Source organism: Sminthopsis crassicaudata, chromosome 2 (assembly GCF_048593235.1).
Source record: "Sminthopsis crassicaudata isolate SCR6 chromosome 2, ASM4859323v1, whole genome shotgun sequence".
NCBI lineage: Eukaryota > Metazoa > Chordata > Mammalia > Dasyuromorphia > Dasyuridae > Sminthopsis > Sminthopsis crassicaudata.
In genome coordinates this window covers 272,920,683-272,942,747 of record NC_133618.1, presented here as the reverse complement: position 1 = coordinate 272,942,747, position 22,065 = coordinate 272,920,683, and the positions used below count along the sequence as shown (strand labels likewise).

Below are 22,065 nucleotides of genomic sequence, written 5' to 3'. Positions count from 1 at the left end.
AAAGAGAGAGGTGAAGTCATTGAGTGTAGATGGCTTTAGCCTCAAGGAGGTTAGCCACAAAAAACTAATAGCTAATGGGGATAGAGGGAATCAAGTGAGAGCTTCAGTGGATGAAAGAACATGTCTCTTTCTAACTATTTACTTATATATCTGCCTTCCTTCTTTTCTTTTTTATCAATCTACCTACTTACCAACCTACTATTTGATTTGATTCTATACTATAGTTTTCAACATGCATTCATTATTTGGAACACAGGGTTTGCAAGGGTGAATGTTGAAAATTATCTATGGAAATGTTTTGAACATAAAAAACTTTAATTTTTAAAAATTCTATTATTTTACAGTGCCCATTTAATAGTCACATTTAAATGCATAGTAAAGAGGTGAATATTGAAATTAATGTAGTATAGTAAAAAGAATGCTGAATTTAAATGAAAAAATCCATGCATTTATTAAATGCTAATTATGCACTAGAGTCTGGGCATATTGGGGGATGGGGAGATATACAAATACAAAGTGTATTAAAATGTTTCTTTCTGGGCCTAGCTTATTGCCCATTTGCAGTATCTGTCCAACTTATACATATATATTTAAGGATGAATTCTGTAGATTTTCTATACTACTGATATTTAAGGATGAATTCTGTAGATTTTCCATACTACTGAGGTCCTTTCTCAATCTAAACTGCCAAGTATTCAAACTCCACTGCAGAATGTGCAACTCCATTGGGCTGGCCACATTGTTCAACTGCCAAATGTACACTTGCCAAAAAGACTTTTTATGGAGAGCTCACACAGGGCAAGCATTCACAAGGTGGTCAGAAAAAGTGATATAAGGACACTTAAGGTTTCTCTTGAGAATTTTAGAATTTATTGTGTGACACAGGAGACACTGGCACAAGACTGCCCAGCATGGCGTGCCCTCATCAGAGAAGGTGCTGTGCTCTATGAGCAAAGCAGAATTGAATTAGCTCAAGAAACACAAGATGCACAAAGTTAGAGAAGCCACAATTAATGTTCATAGGGACCATAGGGCTACAGGTGCCCAACCTGTAGCAGAGCATTCTGAGCTTGTATTTGTCTGATCACCCACAGTCAGACATACTAATAACAAACATAGTGATGTCAGTTTGGTTCTCTTAAAGAATGAAGGACAACATGCAAATTAAACTCTGAGATACACTACACACTTCTCAAATTGGCTAAGATGACAAGAAAAGATGACAAATGTTGGAGGGGATGTGGGAAAATGGGACACTGATTCATTGTTGGTGGAACTATGAATGGATCCAACCATTCTGGAGAGCAATTTAGAATTATGTCCAAAAGATTACAAAACTGTGCATACCCTTGATCCAGCAGTGTTTCTACTGGAGTTGTATCCCAAAGAGATTTTAAAGCAAGGAAAGGGGCCCACATGTGCAAAAATATGGCAGCCCTCTTTGTATTGGCCAGAAACTGGAAACTAAGTGGATGCCTCTCAAATGGAGAATGGCTAAATAAATTATGGTATATGAATGTTATGGAATATTATTGCTCTATAAGAAATGACCAGCAGGATGAATACAGAGAGGCCTAGAGAGACTTACATGAACTGATGCTGAGTGAAATGAGCAGGACCAGGAGATCATTATACACGGCAACAACAATACTGTATGATGATTAATTGTGATGGACGTGGCCATCTTCAACAATGAGATGAACCAAATCAGTGCTACTTGTTCAGTGATGAAGAGAGCCATCTATACACACAGAGAGGACTAGGGAACTGAATGTGGACCACAACATAGCATTTCACTCTTTTTGTTGTTGTTTGCTTGTATTTTATTTTCTTTCTCATTTTTTCCTTTTTTTTTTTTAATTTTTTTTCTTATGCAGCGAGAGAATTGTATAAATATGTATGTATAAATTGGATATAATATATATTTTTACTATGTTTAACATATACTGGATTACTTGCCATCTAGGAGAGGGGGGATAGAAAAAAAGGGAGGGGATTTAGAACACAAGGTTTCACAAAGGTTAATATTGAAAAATTATCCATACATATGAAAATAACAATCTTTAATTTAAAAAAAAGAAGAATGAAGGACAACCACCAAGCAATGTCTAGGTAAACAGAGACTTAGATGAAGTATATATCATCCCCATTATCCTGTCTGCTACTCGAATTGTTCCAAAGCAGGTTTTTGGTGAGCTTACAATAGATGAGATTACATTCCAATATTTTTATTCAGTTACAAAAAGCAGCCATTTTATCTACTTGTGCAAAAAGGCAACAGAATACTGATCCAGGACTATTTCTACCAATTAAACAATAAAAATAATAGACAGAATTTATATAATAATTTAAGATTTCCAAAAATGCTATGCTATCGCACTGGATCCTCATAACAACCCTGAGAGACTGGACTTATTAATACTGATCTTATTAAACAATAATCAACGTACCATTGTTATCCCCATTTTACAGAGGAGAAAATTGAGGCCAAGAAAGAGATTAGTGATTTGCCCATGGTTATATAGCTACTAAAACCTTAGGTAGGACTGGAATCCAAATTGTCCTGATTCCAAGTACAATATTCTATCTATCTGCAATGCCTTCTACCTACCTAAACAAAATAAAAATTGAGTAATAATATGTTATTATATAATATGTTATATAATAACAATAATAGTTGGCATTCTAAATCATGTTAAGGTTTCTAAAGTTGTTTACAAACATAACCTACTTGGATCCTCAAACCAATCCTGTAGAGTAGGTTTTACAAGTGTTAATCTCAGTTTATAGATGAAAAACTGAAGTTTGGAAAAGATAAGATGATTTGTCCAGAGTCATCCATAGTGAATATATGGGGGAACCATTTCTCTCCTTATTCCAAAGTCTGTGCATTTTGCTATATATTTGGGATGTGTAGACTTTGGGAGATTGGAAGAACATTTTTTTTTCCTTTTTTTTTTAAATTTATTTAGAATTTTTTCCCACAGTATATATGCATGAGTAATTTTTTAATAATATTATCCCTTGTATTCATTTTTCCAAATTATCCCCCCCTTCCTCTACTCCCTCCCCCCGATGACAGGTAATCCCATACATTTTACATGTGTTACAGTATAACCTAGATACAATATATGTGTGTAAATACCATTTTCTTGTTGCACGTTAAGTATTAGATTCCGAAGGTATAAGTAACCTGGGTGGATAGACAGTAGTGCTAACAGTTTACATTCACTTCCCAGTGTTCTTCTCTGGGTGTAGTTATTTCTGTCCATCATTGATCAACTGGAAGTGAGTTGGATCTTCTTTACGTTGAAGATATGCACTTCCATCAGAATACATCTTCATACAACATTGAAGTGTACAGCGATCTTCTGGTTCTATTCATTTCACTCAGCATCAGTTGATGTAAGTCTCTCCAAGCCTCTCTGTATTCCTCCTGCTGGTCATTTCTTACAGAGCAATAATATTCCATAACCTTCATATACCATAATTTACCCAACCATTCTCCAATTGATGGACATCCATTCATCTTCCAGTTTCTAGCCACTACAAAAAGAGCTGCCACAAACATTTTGGCACCTACAGGTCCCTTTCCCCTCTTTAGTATTTCTTTGGGATATAAGCTCAATAGCAGCACTGCTGGATCAAAGGGTATGCACAGTTTGATAACTTTTTGGGCATAGTTCCAAATTGCTCTCCAGAATGGCTGGATTCTTTCACAACTCCACCAACAATGCATCAGTGTCCCAGTTTTCCCACATCCCCTCCAACATTCATCATTATTTGTTCCTGTCATCTTAGCCAATCTGACAGGTGTGTAGTGGTATCTCAGAGTTGTCTTAATTTGCATTTCTCTGATCAATAGTGATTTGGAACACTCTTTCATATGAGTGGATATAATTTCTTTTTTTTTTTTTTTTATTCATTTTTCCAAATTATCCCCTCCCTCCCTCCACTCCCTCCCCCCGATGACAGGTAATCCCATACATTTTACATGTGTTACAATATAACCTAGATACAATATATGTGTGTAAATATAATTTTCTTGTTGCACATTAATTATTAGCTTCCGAAGGTACAAGTAACCTGGGTAGATAGACAGTAGTGCTAACAATTTACATTCACTTCCCAGTGTTCCTTCTCTGGGTGTAGTTGTTTCTGTCCATCATTGATCAACTGGAAGTGAGTTGGATCTTCTTTATGTTGAAGATATCCACTTCCATCAGAATACATCTTCATACAACATTGAAGTGTACAGCGATCTTCTGGTTCTATTCATTTCACTCAGCATCAGTTGATGTAAGTCTCTCCAAGCCTCTCTGTATTCCTCCTGCTGGTCATTTCTTACAGAGCAATAATATTCCATAACCTTCATATACCACAATTTACCCAACCATTCTCCAATTGATGGACATCCATTCAACTTCCAGTTTCTAGCTACAACAAAAAGAGCTGCCACAAACATTTTGGCACATACAGGTCCCTTTCCGCTCTTTAGTATTTCTTTGGGATATAATCCCAATAACGTCAAAGGGTATGCACAGTTTGATAAATAGTTTGATTTCTTATAAATTAGGGTGAGTTCTCCATATATTTTGGAAATGAGACCTTTGTCAGAACCTTTAACTTTAAAAATATTTTCCCAATTTGTTACTTCCCTTCTAATCTTGTTTGGATTAGTATTGTTTGTACAGAAACTTTTTAGTTTGATGTAATCAAAATCTATTTTGTGATCAATAATGATCTCTAGTTCTCCTCTGGTCATAAATTCCTTCCTCCTCCACAGGTCTGAGAGGTAGACTATTCTCTGTTGCTCTAATCTATTTATGATCTCATTCTTTATGCCTAAATCATGGACCCATTTTGATCTTATCTTGGTATATGGTGTTAAGTGTGGATCCATATCTAATTTCGATTGGCAGAACATTTAAATGGAGACACCCAGAAGGCACAGACTTTTAGAAATATGGAATTGTATATCGAGGAAAGAGATGATATTTATGTCAAAGGAAACAAATGAGAAGATTCAGGTTGAAAAGCAGACTCCTTGGAAGGCAGCTATGGTCATGGGACATAAAATGACTCACAAATGAAATAAACACAGGTAGGAAGAGAAAAAATGAGAGACAGAGACAGAGAGACAGAGAGAAGAGAGAGAGAAAGAGAGAGAAAACATCATTTCCACAATCAACATGAGAATTTATTTTGCTTGACTATATGCATACTTGGTACAAAAGCTTAGATTTGCTGGATCTTTGTTGTTATTTTTTCAATTGGGTGGTAGGGGAAGTTGAAAGGAGAAAAAAAAATTCGATATCTGAAAAACAAATTAACTTTAAAGCTGATGCAGGAGAGAATATTCAAAAAGAGGGGGTAGTAAATCTAAAGCAGCCAGAAAAATCATCAGATTCAGAAATTTAAAATTATTGGCAGTCTTTGGGGAAGCAGTTTTCAGAATGGTAGAGTAAGATTCCAAATTGCAAGGGGTTGAATAAAATTGAGGGTGAGGAAGTGGAGGACATAAATTAGACTCTTTCTAGTTTAGAATGAAAGAGAGGCTGATTATATTGGGTAAAATCTAGAGAGGAGAATAAGATAAAAGGAAAGATTTTGTATTGTTTTTCAAAGGAATGGTGAGACTTAATCACATTTGTGGATAGTGGAGAAAGAGCCAATTTAGAGGAAATTAATGAAAATAAAAAGGTGAACTTTGATCCAGCGGTTCCACTACTGGGTCTGTATCCCAAAGAAATCATAAAAGAGAGAAAAGGACCCACATGTGCAAAAATGTTTACTGGCTGTGTGATCCTAGGCAAGGCACTTAACCCTGTTTGCCTCAGTTCCTCATCTGGAAAATAAGGCAGAGAAGGAAATTAAAAAAAAAAACAAAACTCCAGTATCTTTGCTAAGAAAATTCCAAAAGGAGTCCCAAAGAGTTAGAAATAACTTAAAAAATGACCAAATACTGATTTTGTTACATATAACAGAATATCACTGTGCTATAAGAAACAATTATGAGAAATTCAGAGAAATACAGACATTTTTTATTAAGCATTGCAAAATATACATGTGTAAAGGGCTAGAACTGAGCAATGCACTTGGATAATGAAGCACGTGAGACTAATTGCCAATTGGACGGTTCCCTATTAGCTTGTTTAAGGTTGACCCTCCCCAGCTGTTCTGTGCTGACTTGATTGGTGAACAAAGAGAGGGAAGTGACTTGTGTGGGAGGAGTAAGAGAAACTTGGGTGGTGGAACTCACTCTCACTCTCACTCGTGACCTGGCGTTGGAGGTGATGGTAAAGATCTAGAATAAAGACATTTAGTGATCCTGACTCCTGCTGATTTCTGGAAAGATAGAGTTCCAGCATACATGGAACCAAGATAATTATATATGCAATTACTACAACATCATACTTTATAACACCATTAAAGGGAAGTCTATCTTAGTTTCATTCTTAAAGAACTGATAATGAAACAAACATACCAGCCTCCTCTCAGTAGAAAGGACCAAGGATGCCCATTGAGATATACATGGTCAGATATAGTCACTGTGTGAGTTTTCCTAAATGTTATTCTTTTTAGCTACAAAAGGGTTATTTTGGCAGTGGCATGCTAGTAAATGTTTAACATCCAGTTCTCTAAGGGAAAAAAACTATGACCAATACCTGAAGTTTAGTCTTTATTATTAACTTCTCCACTTTGTTAAATCTAGACAATCTATGAAAACAATCAAGATTTGCATCATTTACCAATTTCTGAGGTGAAAATGCTCACAGTGAATATTTAACAATCAGCTTTGGTGAGCCAATACAGGCTGGTTAAGGTGCACCACTGGATTTTGGCATTCACCAGTTACTCTAACAAACTGAGCTAACCACTGCTCTGAGCCTAGAAAATAATATGGCTCCTACACATAACAGTGCTTGAAGAACCTTCCTATCACAATGAGTCCATCCACTCAGACCTGTCTTTAGCAGGCTTTTGGAGCCCACATCAATGGGGTCATAGATTGCCTACACATTCTGTCCACCCAAGTGATATGGAATTAATTGCTACTTTTGACAAAACTTTGATTGGTCCTCTTCCAACTCAAAACATTCTATGATCAACAGCATCACACTGCCACAGGCCTAAGTTGCCAAATCACTCTTATGCCAGACCCCTTACATAACCCAGGTCCAAAAGCCAAGATCTCGGACAAGAACCTAATGATGCAAATTCTTATCTGATCCAAACCATTTCTTGACAGGTCAATCAAAAAACACTTATTAAACACTTACTATGTACTAAGCACTGTTCTTGGAGCCAGAGATTCAAGAATAAAAATGAAAGTTCTTGCCTTCAAAAAGCTTACATTCTACAAAGAGAAAACAATACATACAAAATGCCACTATTCTAACTTATATTCATATGGACCTCGTCATAGCCAAAGGACTAAACTAATAACATCCAAGTGCATAAATATAGCTTCTCTCCTACACCAAGGATCCTCTTTTCATCTTCTCATGGGTCACTCTGTGAGCCCCTCCCCGACCACTACTGTCCCATCTGCTGAAATGTCATCAATTCATTATCACACAAAGAATCTCAACTTTCCCAGTAAGCAACAAACAAAGGATGAGAAACAAGGAGGAGAAAAGGAAAACTGAACAACTCATACTCACCACTTCCTGGGATGCATACTGAGGATCCTCTGGGTTGACTGACCAATAGCAGTAATCAAAGCCAAATGCCACAACCTTTTCTCTTGCGCCTCCAGGACCATCTGGTCGGCTGTCCACCTACCGGCAATATAAGGACATAGCAGGGAGTCATCACTATCATAGTTCTTGCTACTAGTCAACATGACTCTTTCATTTAGCCAAGGGTCCCTAAACTGGCCATGGCCATCTTTAAGATGTCAACAGAACTGAAACTCCCATACCTCATCTATCAAGTACAACTGCTCATCTGTCCCCAGTGTGTGATCATTTGCCCATTTTCTTTCCATGAAAAGAGTTAGAAGGACCCCTAACCTGAACACCTACAAACTCAACTTTTCCCTAATAATATGGGCTGCAGACCTCTGAGAGTAAGTTAACATCTTGCCACTGGGAAGCAACAATTTCATCATGTTCTTTTGAAAGTTCCAAGGGTATTCCTTCCAACCCAAGAAAACTAAAACCTGATGTTAGAGGCAAGAGTCCACTCACCCCAAAGGTAAACCAGACCTGTGCTTCTGGAATCAAGAGCCTGTGCTCCTGGAAATAATCCTTCAAACCTTCCCCAGTGCAGACCCAATCTCCTAGGAGAAGAGAAGGACTGACATGGCCTTCATTAGGAATCAGGATTCATTCACAGCAGAATCAGTAATCAGTAAGCATTTATTAAGCACCTAATGCATACCAGACATTGGTACTAAAAAAAAAAAAAATAAAGACAAAAATTAAGCATCTAGGTAGTACAAGGACTTGGAATCAATAAGACCTAAATATGAATCCTATTTCAGACGTTTTCTAACTGTGTAAGAGTTAGATTCGACAGTCTGTAAGATGTCTTCCAACCCTAAGTCTCTGATCCTATTACAGACAGTCCCTGCCTTCAAGTAAGTGAGGTTGAGGTTCCAGGCAGTTTGTCTCCAACACTAGGGCACTATGTACTTAAGTAGACATCAGTTAAGAATAATGGACTCTATAGGAATAGAATCTGTCCAGCCTTAGGTAAGCACCTAGCCAGGGAGGTGATTAAGGGGATAAAGTTCTGATCTTGGCTAAGATTCATTCTTAAGAACCAAAAATATTAGCTCTGAACAAAACAGCTCAACTAATTAGACAACCTGAGCTATAAACAAAGACATAGCAGAGAGCAATGGGTGACTCTGTCCCTGGGCACTCCCCCAAGAGTTTGGCAAGCTCACAGGCCATTTATCTCTTAGCAGAGAAAGCCTTGCCAATAGGAAATAGATCCCATCACGGGCTTAACTAAGGAGCTAATGCATCTGTGGGGCTCCCAAACAGGTACTGATAGCAATCAGCTTTCTTGGCCTCCTGTAGGTCATCTGAAGATCAGACATCCAGGATGTCCAGTCACAAGACCAATTTCAAGTATTGCTCATTTGGGCTTTCTAGGATCCTGTATATCACTCTCTCTTACCCTCTCCCTTCCACCTACCCCTGAAGAATATGAGTGAAAAAATCTGGGGAAGGGGAGAAAGTATTTCTTGTGCTCATCCTCATTATAACTCAAAATTCATCATGTTCTTGGGAGAATTTGGGAGAAGGATGTACCAAGACTAAAGATAATAACTCTTCTGAGTCCTAAAGGCTCCATACTAATGTTCTCAAATGAGGAGATAACAATTCAGATGTCCTATCTCTTCCCCAAAACCATGACAGGAATGGCTTGCAAGACTGTGGGTATCAGGATCAAGACCAATTACTGAGCTGAAATCCTGACACTGGTCAAAGGATTAACATTGGAACTGAACCATTGGGGGCAAATTAAGGGGAGGGAGGCAGGTTACCGTTATATTTATCTTCCAGGGAGCTGCAGTCCATATTTTCAAAACCTATTTGAGGAACTCGTGCCAGTGAGAGCCATACCCCCAGTCTGTCCTTCCTGTTTCATTTTTATATTTGCTGTATTGTTGGCTCAAGGTCTTCCCCCTCTTCCCTAATACACCAACATACTGGATCAACTCCAACCCTCCCATACATCCCCAGAACACATACTCCCTCAGTTCAAAAGTTCCTGAAACAATATGAGTTTTACCCTGGTTAGAAAAAAAAGAACAAGAAAAAATCTCAAACTTACCTTTAAATTCTTTATTTTGGCCACTTTGTCCTCAATTTCTATGATGATCCTTCCCCGATTTGCAGTCTCTCTGGAAAGAATATACAAAATTACAGGAGGCCAAAAAGTGTTTTTTTTCTCAAGAGTAGGGAAATCAGACAAGTCCCTGAATGTTCCTCTCTGAGCCACCAAGGTTAGCTGTCCACAATGATTCTCTGAGAGCCTATGATCCACCCAGACCATCCCCAAGAATGGACTGCCACTAGACTCCTACCAGTTGCAAGACTGTTACATCAAGACCAAGACAAAAGGAATGGCATGGAAAACATAGGCTATCATAGATTGAAATGTAAAGAGGTCTTTGGAATCATCTAGTCCAAACCCTCTTCTTTCATAGGTAAGGAAATTGAGACCCAGGGAAGTTGTGATTTTTCTAAAGTCACATTCTAAGAAACAAAATCTGAACCCACGTCCTCTGACTTAGTAACCTGTTATTTTTCCAACATATCATGCTGCTTCCCTATTGGCTAGCAATGTTCCTCCACGGGCTTTCATAGTAATTCACAGTTATTTGTCTAAGGTCATCATCACTGCTGATATAAAAAGGTTCTCTCTTCACTTGGATAGCTGAGGACATACTTTCCAACTCCATCTCTTTGAGCCTACTCAAATCAGAGATAAAAACAAGACACTGGGAATCTCTTCTGCTTTTTTAAGATCTTGGCTGGCGCAACCACAAAATGTAACACTGAGTTTAGTCCTAACATTTCAGAACTAGATCTGCTCCCAAAATCTGCCTGAGGTGACTATATTCAGCTGGCCCATGCACACCACCAGGTGCAAAACTGGAACTCGACTTGGTTGCTGCTGTTCAGTCATTCTAGTCACATCCAATTCCTGGTGACCCTATTTGAGGTTTTCTTGGCAAAAAATACCAAACAAGTTGCCATTTCCTTCTCTAGCTCATTTTACAGATAAGGAAACTGAGGCACACAGGGTTACGCGACTTGCCCAAGGTCACACCGCTAATAAGCATCTGAGGATGAACTTGATTGCAGGCCCAATACCATGTGTACTACATCACCTAGTGTACAGGTGAAGCTGGGTTTGGTAAAATCTATGTAGACAGAGTGCCAAGCCTGAAGTCTGGAAGTCTTCTCTTCATGTGTTCAAATACAGCTTCAGACTCTTCCCAGCTGTGTGACCATAGGCAAGCCACTTCACTGTTTGCTTCAATTTCCTCATCTAAAAAATGGGCAGGAGAAGGAAATGGCAAACCATGCTGATATTCTTGCCAAAAAAAAAAAAAAAAAAAAAACAACAACAACAAACTCAAATAGAGTCATGAAGAATCAAACAAGACTGAAATTATTTAACAGCAACAATAACAATAAAATCCAAGGACTGTATTCATCTTTTTGCTACATGTATACTTGGAACTAAAGTAAAAGTAGAGAAAAACCTAATATTTTACATATCTACTCCTTACTTGCATGATCTTACTAAAGTGGGTAGACTCTCCCTTGGTAAAGATTGCAATTGACCTGTTCTATCCCTTCCTCTGCAATTCTGATCCAGCTTCCCAGAGACCCCTTGCAGACAAAATGCCCAGTGTACTGAAAGCCTTTCTCTTGAGTCCTTTTTACATTTCATGGATATTAGCAAAATACACAGGATGTCCAGGTATTATTACCCACTCTTGCCATACAAGCAACATACTTCCTTTTCTAAAAATATACTTCCTAGAGAATATCCTTACAGTGTGCTTGTGGTGTATAGGTCATCCTTGGAAATGTGTTACAGTCCACATCCACCCCCTGAGTGTCTTTTCATTGCCCTTTGGGGCCACCTACAACTTTCAGTCTTCAGACATCCTCATGATCTAAAATAATCAAATATGAAGTATTACTGGGAGAACATCTATATTTTTAAAAAATAAAAAACTAAGTTTGTGTGTTAGAGAACTCAATGTTCCCATTGAAAGTGTCCTACAATTGGTAGTATAGAATATAGGACTCTGGGTCTAGAGTAAAAAAGAACTGGCCATGTGACTCTTGGACACTGGAGTTAAAAAAATAATAATAACAGTGACAATAATAAAATAGCACTTATATAGTAGCTGCTATAGGCCAAACATCATAATTTATACTTTACAGATATCTTACTTTATTCTCATAACAATCTTTGGAAGTAGATGCTATCATTATCCCCATATTACAGGTAAGAAAACTGAGGCAAATAAAGGTTAAATGACTTTCTCTACATCACATACCTAGTAATCATCATATTATTATACCTAACACTTACATAAAGCACTTACTTTGTGGGAGTCAGTGCGCTAAGTACTTTACAAATGTTATTTCATTTAATTCTCAACTACTCTGGGAGGTAGATGCCATCATTATTTCTATTTTACAGATAAGGAAATTGAGGCATGCAGCTAGGAAGTGTCTGTGGCAAGATTTGAACTCAAGTCTTCCTAACTTCAGACTCAGCTCTCACAACACTGCTCTATCACTACCTCTGATTTATTGAGGAAGAGTTCTGCACTTAAGGAAAATCATTCTAGTAGAAATATGAAGGATATAGACTGAAGAAGGGAAAGGCTTGAGGCAAAGGGACCAATGAGGAAGATGTAGGACTAATGAGGGTTTCAACTAAGATGGTTGTGGGATGAGTAGAGATGAGGGGTCATGTACAAGAGAGTCTGTACAGTTAGAAGCTGCAGAACTTGGCAACTGACTGGGTATGTGGGATGAGGGAGAGTGGGGAGTCCAGGTTAATTCTGGGGAAAACCTGACCTATAGTCAGATGAGAAACAAATATTTGTAAAGTGCTCAGTATGGTACCTGGCACAAAGTAGGTACTCTGGAAATGTTAGCTATAATTGTTCTTCCTCTTCCTTCTTTGCTTTTTCTTCCTCTTCCTCGTCTTCATCCTCCTCCTCATTAGAAAATGGTAATGCCAGGTTACTTATACCTTCGGAATCTAATACTTAACATGCAACAAGAAAATTGGTTTTACACACATATATTGTATCTAGGTTATACTGTAACACATGTAAAATGTATGGGATTGCCTGTCATCTAGGGGAGGAAGTAGAGGGAGGGAGGGGATAATTTGGAAAAATGAATACAAGGGATAATGTTATAAAAAAAATTACTCATGCATATATACTGTCAAAAAAATTTATAATTATAAAATAAAAAAAAAAGAAAGAAAATGGTAATGCTTTTTGCAGAAATGGGGAAGTTTCGAAGAGGGGTAGGTTTGGGGAGGAAAGACAATGAATTCAGTTTTTAGACATACTAAGTTCAGAAATAATTGAATTCTAAGGCTAGTCAATGGAGTTACATGGTTTCCCTGAGTGTGGACAGCAAGGTGGCAAGCTTGTTGCCTTCCTGCAGCCTTCCAATCTTATGCAGATTTAGGATTAACACTGTCTTCACTGCTCAGTTTTAGAGAGGCTAGGATTTGTCTGGCAGAATGAGTCCCAGTGGGAGTAGATCTCAGGTTTATTTAGCAGATTTTTTTAAGGCTAGAAGCTGTTCTCACCCATCAGCTGCTGACATGAATGCTAAGCGAATCTCAGGTTCTGAGCAGCATGATGATGATTCTGTGATTATGTGCCTATGAGGAAACTCTTAGCATGAGATAAATAGGGAAGGACATCAGGAAACTCTAGGGGACTTGCAAGTGTCACTGACTTTATTCCAGCCTTATACTGACAAGTTAAAGTCTCCCATCTCCCCAGCCTTCCTAGGTGGACACAACCAGACCCAGAGTTACATTTTGACTTTCTGTAAAACTTATAAACTTCACAGCCTAATTTTCCTAAAGACTAGGCTAACAGCCTTTAGTTCCAAGCTTGGGATAATTTGCATGGAAGGAAGGGGGTGGGTCTCTCTGTGTGCATGTGTATGTGTGCACACATGTGCACGCTTGAGTGAATAAACATGTCTGTGTCTGTCTATCTCTCTTACTCTGTGTATCTCTCTATTTATCTTTCTCTGTCTCTGTCACCCTTACTCTGTATCTCTGTTTCTGTCTTGTCTCTCTGTCTCTATCTCTTTTTTACTCTGTTTCTTTGTCTGTCTGTGTCTTCATTGAGTCTCTCTCTGCCTCTGTGTGTGTCTCTGTCTGTCTCAACACGGCCTAATTTTTTTCTTCTCTAACACTCCTCTCTCTGCTTTACTTACTTCTTGTCCTTGCATTCTTCTCTTGTCTTTCTCCGTGTTTGCTGCCTTGGGAATCTCATTCACTCCCACATCACATCTGGCCATGTGATTCTCCCAAATCTCTATCACCAGCCAAGGGCCCCTCTCCTGAGTTCCAGACTCACATCTCCAAATAATAAGGTCCCTTGTCTACTGATAGAAATGACCTGAATCTCAAGGTCGACGTGTCCAAAACTAAACTCATTGCCATTGCTTCAAAATCTCCTTCCTCTGACTTCACCATATCTTTCAGAAGTACCATCATTCTTCCAGTTTCTGACAATCAAAACCTTATCTTTCCTCTCCTCTTACCTCTGTGCCAAATTTCATACTTACTAGTTTCCTACCCTATTCTTCCAGCCTGCCTCAAAGTATGTTCAAGTCACAGTGGTTCAGCCCCAGATGAGCATGTGAGGACTGGGGGACAGTTAACCTCAAGGAAGTAGCTTCAGACTGTTTTTTTGAATTCAGCAAACAGGGCTCCTCCTTCTATAATTCTCACCTGGCTCCTTATGGACTCTGTTCACTTAGCTCCCTATCTCAGACATTATTTTCCCTTCTAGTCTATGGATCCAATAAGAGCAACAGTAAATAATAGACCTTCTAGTTACGATAATGACATGAAAGATCACTAATATTTTACACTTGTATCCTAGTAAATATTTAAGAAGGGCCCAATACAAAGCACTGATCAAGGAAATCAGAGAGAAATCTAAGTAATCCTTGATACACATCCTAGGCCAGCACAGTCTCAGTCCTTGGAAGAAGAATCATGGAAGCCACCATGAACTTTGGTTAAAGGGACCTGAAGGATGTTCTTAATGAAGATGCTGAGAGGTAGAGAATGAGGGTAAAAAGCCAAAGCAAGCTCTGAAAGGAAACCAGTGGGATCTTGACTCTGATCCATCCAAAAAGAAGCAGGGAACAGAACCAGCTACCACGGCTCACCATGCAGACCAAAGCCACAGCAGGAAATATAGACAAATCAGAACCTAGGGACTCATCAGAGGACCTGAAGGAGGCCTGAAACTAGCACAATCTCTAACAACTAACTAGAGTATGGCAGGGCCACACACAAGGATAGAACCAACTCCTGAATGAACTTTGTACATAAAGAAGGAGATGGAGACTAGTCAACACCTGTAGTCAACAACCCTGAGTTAGAAGCCAAGAATTGAGGCAGGAGGAGGGTCTGGTTCCCACTACTTCAGTGAGAGAACCAAGGGCAGCAGCATCCAGATTGCAGAAAAGACCAATGTACCAAAGAGGACTAGAGGGACAGAGCATGGTCCTGGCACAAAGTCCCCATGAAATAACCAAGGCTAGAAATATGAATGCACAAAAGAAAACATTATTCACAATTTTAAAAAATTATGGGGTTGATGAAAAATGTTCCCTACTTCCAGAGAGAACTAATGAAACTTGAATATAGGCTGAAGCATACTTTTTAAAAAAAAAATAAGGTTTTTTTTAATTTTCAAAATATATACAAAGATAGTTTTCAACATTCACCCTTGCAAAACCTTGTGTTCTAAATTTTTTCTTCACCCCTTTCCCCCATCCCCCAGATAGCAAGTAATTGAATATATATGTTAAACATGTACAGTTCTTCTATACATATTTCCACAATTATCATGCTGCACAAGAAAAATCAGATCAACAAGGGAAAAAAAGAGAAACAAAACAAAAAGCAAGGAAATAACAAAAGTGAAAATATTATGTTGTGATTCATATTCAGTTCCCACAGTTTTCCTTCTGATGCAGATGGTTTTCTTCATCACAAATCTATTGGAATTGGCCAGAATCACCTCATTGTTGAAAAGAGCCAAGTCCAACAGAATTGTTCATTGAACAATCTTGTTGCTATGTACAATGTTCTCTTGATTCTACAAACTTCACTTAGTATGTTTATGTAAAAAGTCTCTCAAGGAGGAGCAGCTAAGTTGTGCAGTGAATAGAATACCAGTCCTGAAGTCAGGAGGACCTGAGTTCAAATCTGACCTGAGATACTTAACATTTCCTAGCTGTGTGACCCTGGCAAGTCACTTAACCCCAATTGCCTCAGAAAAAAAAAAAAAAAAAAGTCCAGACCTTTCTGAAATCATCCTGCAGATCATTTCTTATAGAACAATAACATTTCCTTACCCTCATGTATCATAGCTTATTCAACCATTCCCTAGCTGATCGGCATTCACTCAGTTTCCTTGCCATTACAAAAAGGGCTGCTACAAACATTTTTGCAATGTGGGTCCTTTCCCCTTTTTTATGATCTGTTTGGAATACACGTCCAAAAGAGACAATGCTGGATCAAAGAGTAGCATAATTTTTTTTCATCTTTTGTTTTTTGTCTGTTTTCTTTTGCAATATGGCTAATATGGAAATGTTTTGTATGACTTCATATATATAATAAATATCAAACTCCTTGCCTTCTCAACAGGAAGAAGGAATTTTGGAACTCAATATATTAATTGCATTAATTTTTTAAATAATTCACAAATTTTTAATGAAGTAAAAATGTTAAAGAAATATTATGGGTTAAGGAAAGCTCCAAGAATTTCCTTCACAAGCTAATTGTATACTATTTCAAAGTCAAATTCTTTTTGTACAGCAAAACAACTGTTTGGACATGTATACATATATTGTATTTAATTTATATTAATTTATACTTTAACATAGTTAACATATTTAACATGTATTGGTCAACCTCCCATCTGGGGGAGGGGAAGGAGGAGAAAAATTGGAGCAAAAGGTTTGGCAATTGTCAATGTTGTGAAATTACCCATGCATATATCTGGTAAATAAAAATTATTTAAAAAAAAGGAAAGCTCCAAGAAATCAACACAGACAGATGGTAAATTCCACAAGTTTAAGTAGAATATCAAGTTTAAATAGAACATAATGCATCTTGTAATGCATTACAAGAGTGGCTAAAGGCAATAAAGGAAGAAATGAGAATTCAGAAAGAAAAAACTTAAAGGATAATAAAGAGTTAAAAAAGAAAGTGAAAGACCTTACCAAATAGTGACCCACCTCAAAAACAGAATGTAGCAAACACAACTCATTTACTCTATGAGACAATAAGAAAATTAAACTGAAATCAAAAGGTTGAAAAAAATGAAATAAAATGTATCGAAAGCAATTGCCTAGAAAACAAGTTGGGGACAAATAATTTAAGAATCAGATTCCCTAAAACCCAAAAAACCTGGGTACCATCATTTCAAAAAGTGATCAAAGAAAACTGCCCAGCAATTCCAATAAACTTTTGATGTAAAGTACCATCTATATCCAGAAAGAAAACTATAGAGACTGAATGTAAATCAAAGCACAGTATTTTCACTTTTTGTTGTTGTTTTTTGCTTTTTTTTTCTTTCTTGTGTGTTTTCCCTTTTGATCTAATTTTTCTTGTTTAACATAACAAATATGGAAATATGTTTAGAAGAATTGCACATGCTTAACTTATAACTATTTGCTACCTGGGGAAGGGAGGGGAACGGGAGGGAAAGAAGGAGAAAAATTTGGAACACAAGGTTTTTGAAGAGGTGAATGTTGAAAAATATCTTTGCATGCATCTGGAAAAATAAAATACTATTTAAAAAGAAAAGAAAAGAGAAAACTGCTCTGGTCTATCAGACTCAGAAGTCAAAGTGAAAATAAAATCTACCCACTGAAAAAAACCCCATCTGAACACCCAAAAATTATAGCCAGAATCTAGAATTTTCAAGTCAAAGAAAAAAATATCACTAGTAACAAGAAAACGAGTTTAAAGTGCTAAAGAATCAGTCAAATCACAGTAGACTATGCTGCAACTATTACAAAGAAAAGAAAAAGATCTCAGAATATATCTCAAGGAACAAAGGATAAAGATTTATTACCAAGAATATATTATTTTGCAAAACTGAATATAATCCTTTGGGGGCAAGGGAAGTAATGGAGGAGGTAACAGATCTTTAACAGAATAGAGTATTCAAATATTCCTGATGAAAAGACCATAGTTGAGGAGAAACTGAAATGTCATCTTAACCAGTCACAGGAGTTAACACAAACATAGGTCATAAATGATATTTTGTTGGTTGTAAGAAGGGGAAGAATATACTAGGGAAGAAATGAGAATATTGGGGGAGGTTCTTAGTATTTCTCATAATTGAGATACAGAAGAAGAAGAGTAGGGAAAAGAAGATGGATAAATATGAAACCTCATCTTTATCTTTAACCTCATTTTGATAAAGAAAAAGAAAAAATACATATATGTGTATGCATGCTTATACAAGGAATTTGGTGTGGAAATATATGGAGATTGCGTCAGAGCCATCACAAACTAGCTCGGGAGAGCTAGTTGTTAAATTTTCAGTGTGACCATTTACACCTTGGAAGATGTCATATCCAGAACTGATTTATTGTTTTCTTGATTGCCTACCCTTAGGAAAGCAATGCAGGTTGAAGGTGTGACATGCATACTTTTTCTTTCCTTCTCCCACACGCAGAAAGCCAGTTGTTAAATATTTGCCAGCATGCCGCTGAAAATATATTACCTATTTAACAGGAAAATGAGTACAAGAGTATGAGAAATCTCCTCCTCTACAAAAACACAAGGTCTTTCTCAACTGGAAAAGAGTGACAGAAGGGGAAAGGGGGATTTTTATTGATTAAATAAAAAAGAAAGTACCTGAGTGGATGATCATCAGTTGGGGAATGGCTGAATAAGTTATGCTATATGAATGTTATGGAATATTATTGTTCTATAGGAAATGACTACCAAGATGATTTCAGAGAAGCCTGGAAAGACTTACATGAACTGATGCTGAGTTAAGTGAACAGAACCAAGACAACATTATACACAGCAACCAAAAGATTATGTGATGATCAGTTCTGATGGACTTGGCTCTTTTCAACAATGAGATAATTCAGGCCAATCCCAATAGATTTGGTTTTTTTTTTTCCTTTTTTTTTAATTATAGCTTTTTATTTACAAGATATTTTCAGCATCGACATTTGGAAAACCTTTTGTTCCGATTTTTCCCCTCCTTCCCCCCACCTTCTCCCCCAGAAGGCAGGTTGCCCAATACATGTTAAGTATGTTGAAGAATAAATTAAATACAATATATGTATACATGTCCATACAGTTATTTTGCTGTACACAAAGAATCAGACTTTGAAATAGTATACAATTAGCCTGTGAAAGAAATCAGAAATGCAGGTGGACAAAATAGATGGGTTGGGAATTCTATATAATAGTTCATAGTCATTTTCCAGAGTTCTTTCACTGAATCCCAATAGATTTGTGATGGAGAGAGCCATCTACATCCAGAGAAAGGATTGTGGGGACTGAACATGGATCACAACATGGTATTTTCACCTTTTTTGTTGTTTGCTTGCTTTCGTTTTTTTTTTCTCATTTTTTTCCTTTTTGATCTTATTTTGCTCATGTAGCATGATGATTGTGGAAATATATATAGAAGAATTGCACATGCCTAACATGTTGAATTACTTGCTGTTTAGCGAAAGTTTGGGAGGAAAAGAGGGAGAAAAATTTGGAACACAAGGTTTTGCAAGGGTGAATGTTGAAAACTATCTTTGATGTATTTTGAAAATAAAAAGCTATTATTAAAAAAAGAAATGACCACAAAAATTAACTACCAAGCTTTTAAAAGTCATTTCTATTTCTGTAGTTTTGAAATTAGACTTAATAACCACTAATATAAAACCCAGAAATCTCAATTGTTTGGTCAAAGTTATTGTTATTGTTCCTACTCTTTTAGAACAACAACAAAAAAGATAAATCCCAATGCTAAAAAAAAAAAAAAAATAGGGTGAGGTAAGGAGAAAAATGAGGAAAAATAGGAGATTATGATAGAAATTTATAATTAATAGTAGCCAAGAAGATGAATGGATAAAACTTGCCCAAAGTAGAATGGATCAGGAAGCAAAATCTATTGGTGTATAGTACAAAAAAAACATAACAAAGATTGACAAAGGGACTCAACTTCCTCACTTGTATATAACCCAGAAGTCCTTTCTAACTCTAGTACTATGAAACTGTGATCACCTTTCCCTCTCAACTCTTACCTGTTAAATTCCTACCCATCCTTTAAAGCTCAACTCAAATACTACCATTCATAAAGACTTCATTTATCCCCCTGAAATAATTAGTTTTATTCCCTTCAAACTTCACACAGTATTCACACCTCTTTTATACAATTATATTATTTTGTTAACATTTACAACTATTGGTTTACATGACATATCCTTCTATTAGATGATAAGATAAATGAAGAGCTTATAGATTATCTTATGTATACTTTTTCTGACTACATAAAATAATCTATAAGCTCCTCATTACCATAACCATCACCAAATCATGTCATTGTGCCAGAAACTATGCTAATCACTGAAACTACAACCAAAAGGGGAAAAATAAATAAAAACAAAACCTACCTTGGTCCATTGTCCTCAGGGAGCTTATATTCTAATGCAACATGTAAATAGTAATGTACATGTAAGATACACACAATATGGAAAGTAATCTCAGAAGTGAAGACAACAGCATCTTAAGGAACCAGGGAAAAGTCTTCTAAAAGAAGATGAAACCAGAACTCAGTCTTTTTTTTTTTAATAACTCATATTTATGTAAGACTTAAAGGTTTACAAAGCATCTTTTTTCCCCCCCTGAGGCTGGGGTTAAGTGACTTGACCAGGGTCACACAGCCAGGAAGTGTGAAGTGTCTGAGACCAGATTTGAACTTGGGTCCTCCTGAATTCAAGGCTGGTGCTCTATCCACTACACCACCTAGCTGCCCCACAAAGCATCTTTTGTCATGAGAATAAAACAACACAAAAATCTGTGAGTTAAAGCAGTCTAGACATTATTACTCCCACTTTTCAAACAAAAGAAATTGAAGTTATAAGGTGAAATGATTGGCCTAGGGTCACAACTGAAGTTAGTAAGAGCCAGTCTTGAAGAAGAGTAGGAAACAAGAAGATGGAGATGAGGACAGAGAATGGAAACCAGCCAATACAAAAGCATGAATAGGGAAAATATGACATTCTGTGAGAAGAGCAGCAAAAAGGTCCATATAGCTAAACCATATGGGCAACTACCAGTATATCCCACAAAACACAAAAGAGGATAGGTACATAATTTTAAAAGTTTAGGAAACCCTAACCTGGCTAAAGAATCATAGGCTCAGGAATGAAAGGGAATTCAAGTAATCTTGTTTAGAAGAGTCAAACAAATATAAATGTTATATATATATATGTATATATCTACATGTAGATATATACATATATATATATACAAACTCACCCCCCCCACACATATATATATGCATATATATAAATTCATAGCATTTTATGTATCTTATATAATGGGGCAGTTAGGTGACACAGTGGAAAGAATATTAGGTCTGGAGTCAGAAACACTCATCTTTGTGTGTTCAAATCACTAACTGCGTGATCTTGGGCAAGTCTCTTAACCATGTTTTCCTCAATTTTCTTATCTGTAAAATGAGCTGGAAAAGGAAATGGCAATTTCAGTATCTCTGCCAAGAATATCCCAAACAGGGTCACAAAGAGTCAGATACAATAGAAAGTGAATAAAAATATTATATTTGTCTATACATACAACAATAACAATAGAGGTAATACTAATCTGAGGTTTTCTAAGCCCATATGCAACTCTAAAGAGACTAGATTCTATTTCAGTTTGACATCACACATCTCGTTCAACCACCTTATTTTACAAATGATGCCTAGAGGTAGCAATTTGCAATATCTCTGAGCATATCTGGGAAGCTCAGGAAGAGACGGCAGAGCAGAAATCATTAGGTCTATAATCAGAAGACATAGGATCAAATCCTATCTCAGCTCCTTAACATCTACTTACTATTCCTATGCCTTAGTAATGTTATCTGAAGAAAAAGCGCCAGGATGTTCATGTATTGTGTATGTATATATGTGTTTATATATGCATATATATGTATAAACCCACACACATATATATTACTATAATGTATTAATTACCACCCAAAGTTGTCATGGGATCAAATAAACTAGCGTTGCATGAAGCATTTTGTAATCA

At 36.9% G+C, this 22,065-nt stretch overlaps 1 protein-coding gene across 4 annotated transcripts in view; it reads right to left on the bottom strand.

Moving 5' to 3' along the window:
* The window catches only part of STARD9 (StAR related lipid transfer domain containing 9), a 161,588-nt gene that overhangs the window by 134,180 nt on the left and 5,343 nt on the right, over nt 1-22,065 (bottom strand). For all 4 annotated transcript variants that reach the window (XR_012486406.1, XM_074289392.1, XM_074289394.1 and 1 more), the window contains exons 2-3: nt 9,796-9,865; nt 7,668-7,784 (exon numbers count right to left, since the gene is read on the bottom strand). Coding sequence is in view for 3 of the 4 variants with exons in the window: in XM_074289392.1 (XP_074145493.1) it covers nt 7,668-7,784; nt 9,796-9,865 (187 nt within the window). In the remaining variant the exon portion in view is untranslated. The remainder of the gene's footprint in view (nt 1-7,667; nt 7,785-9,795; nt 9,866-22,065) is intronic.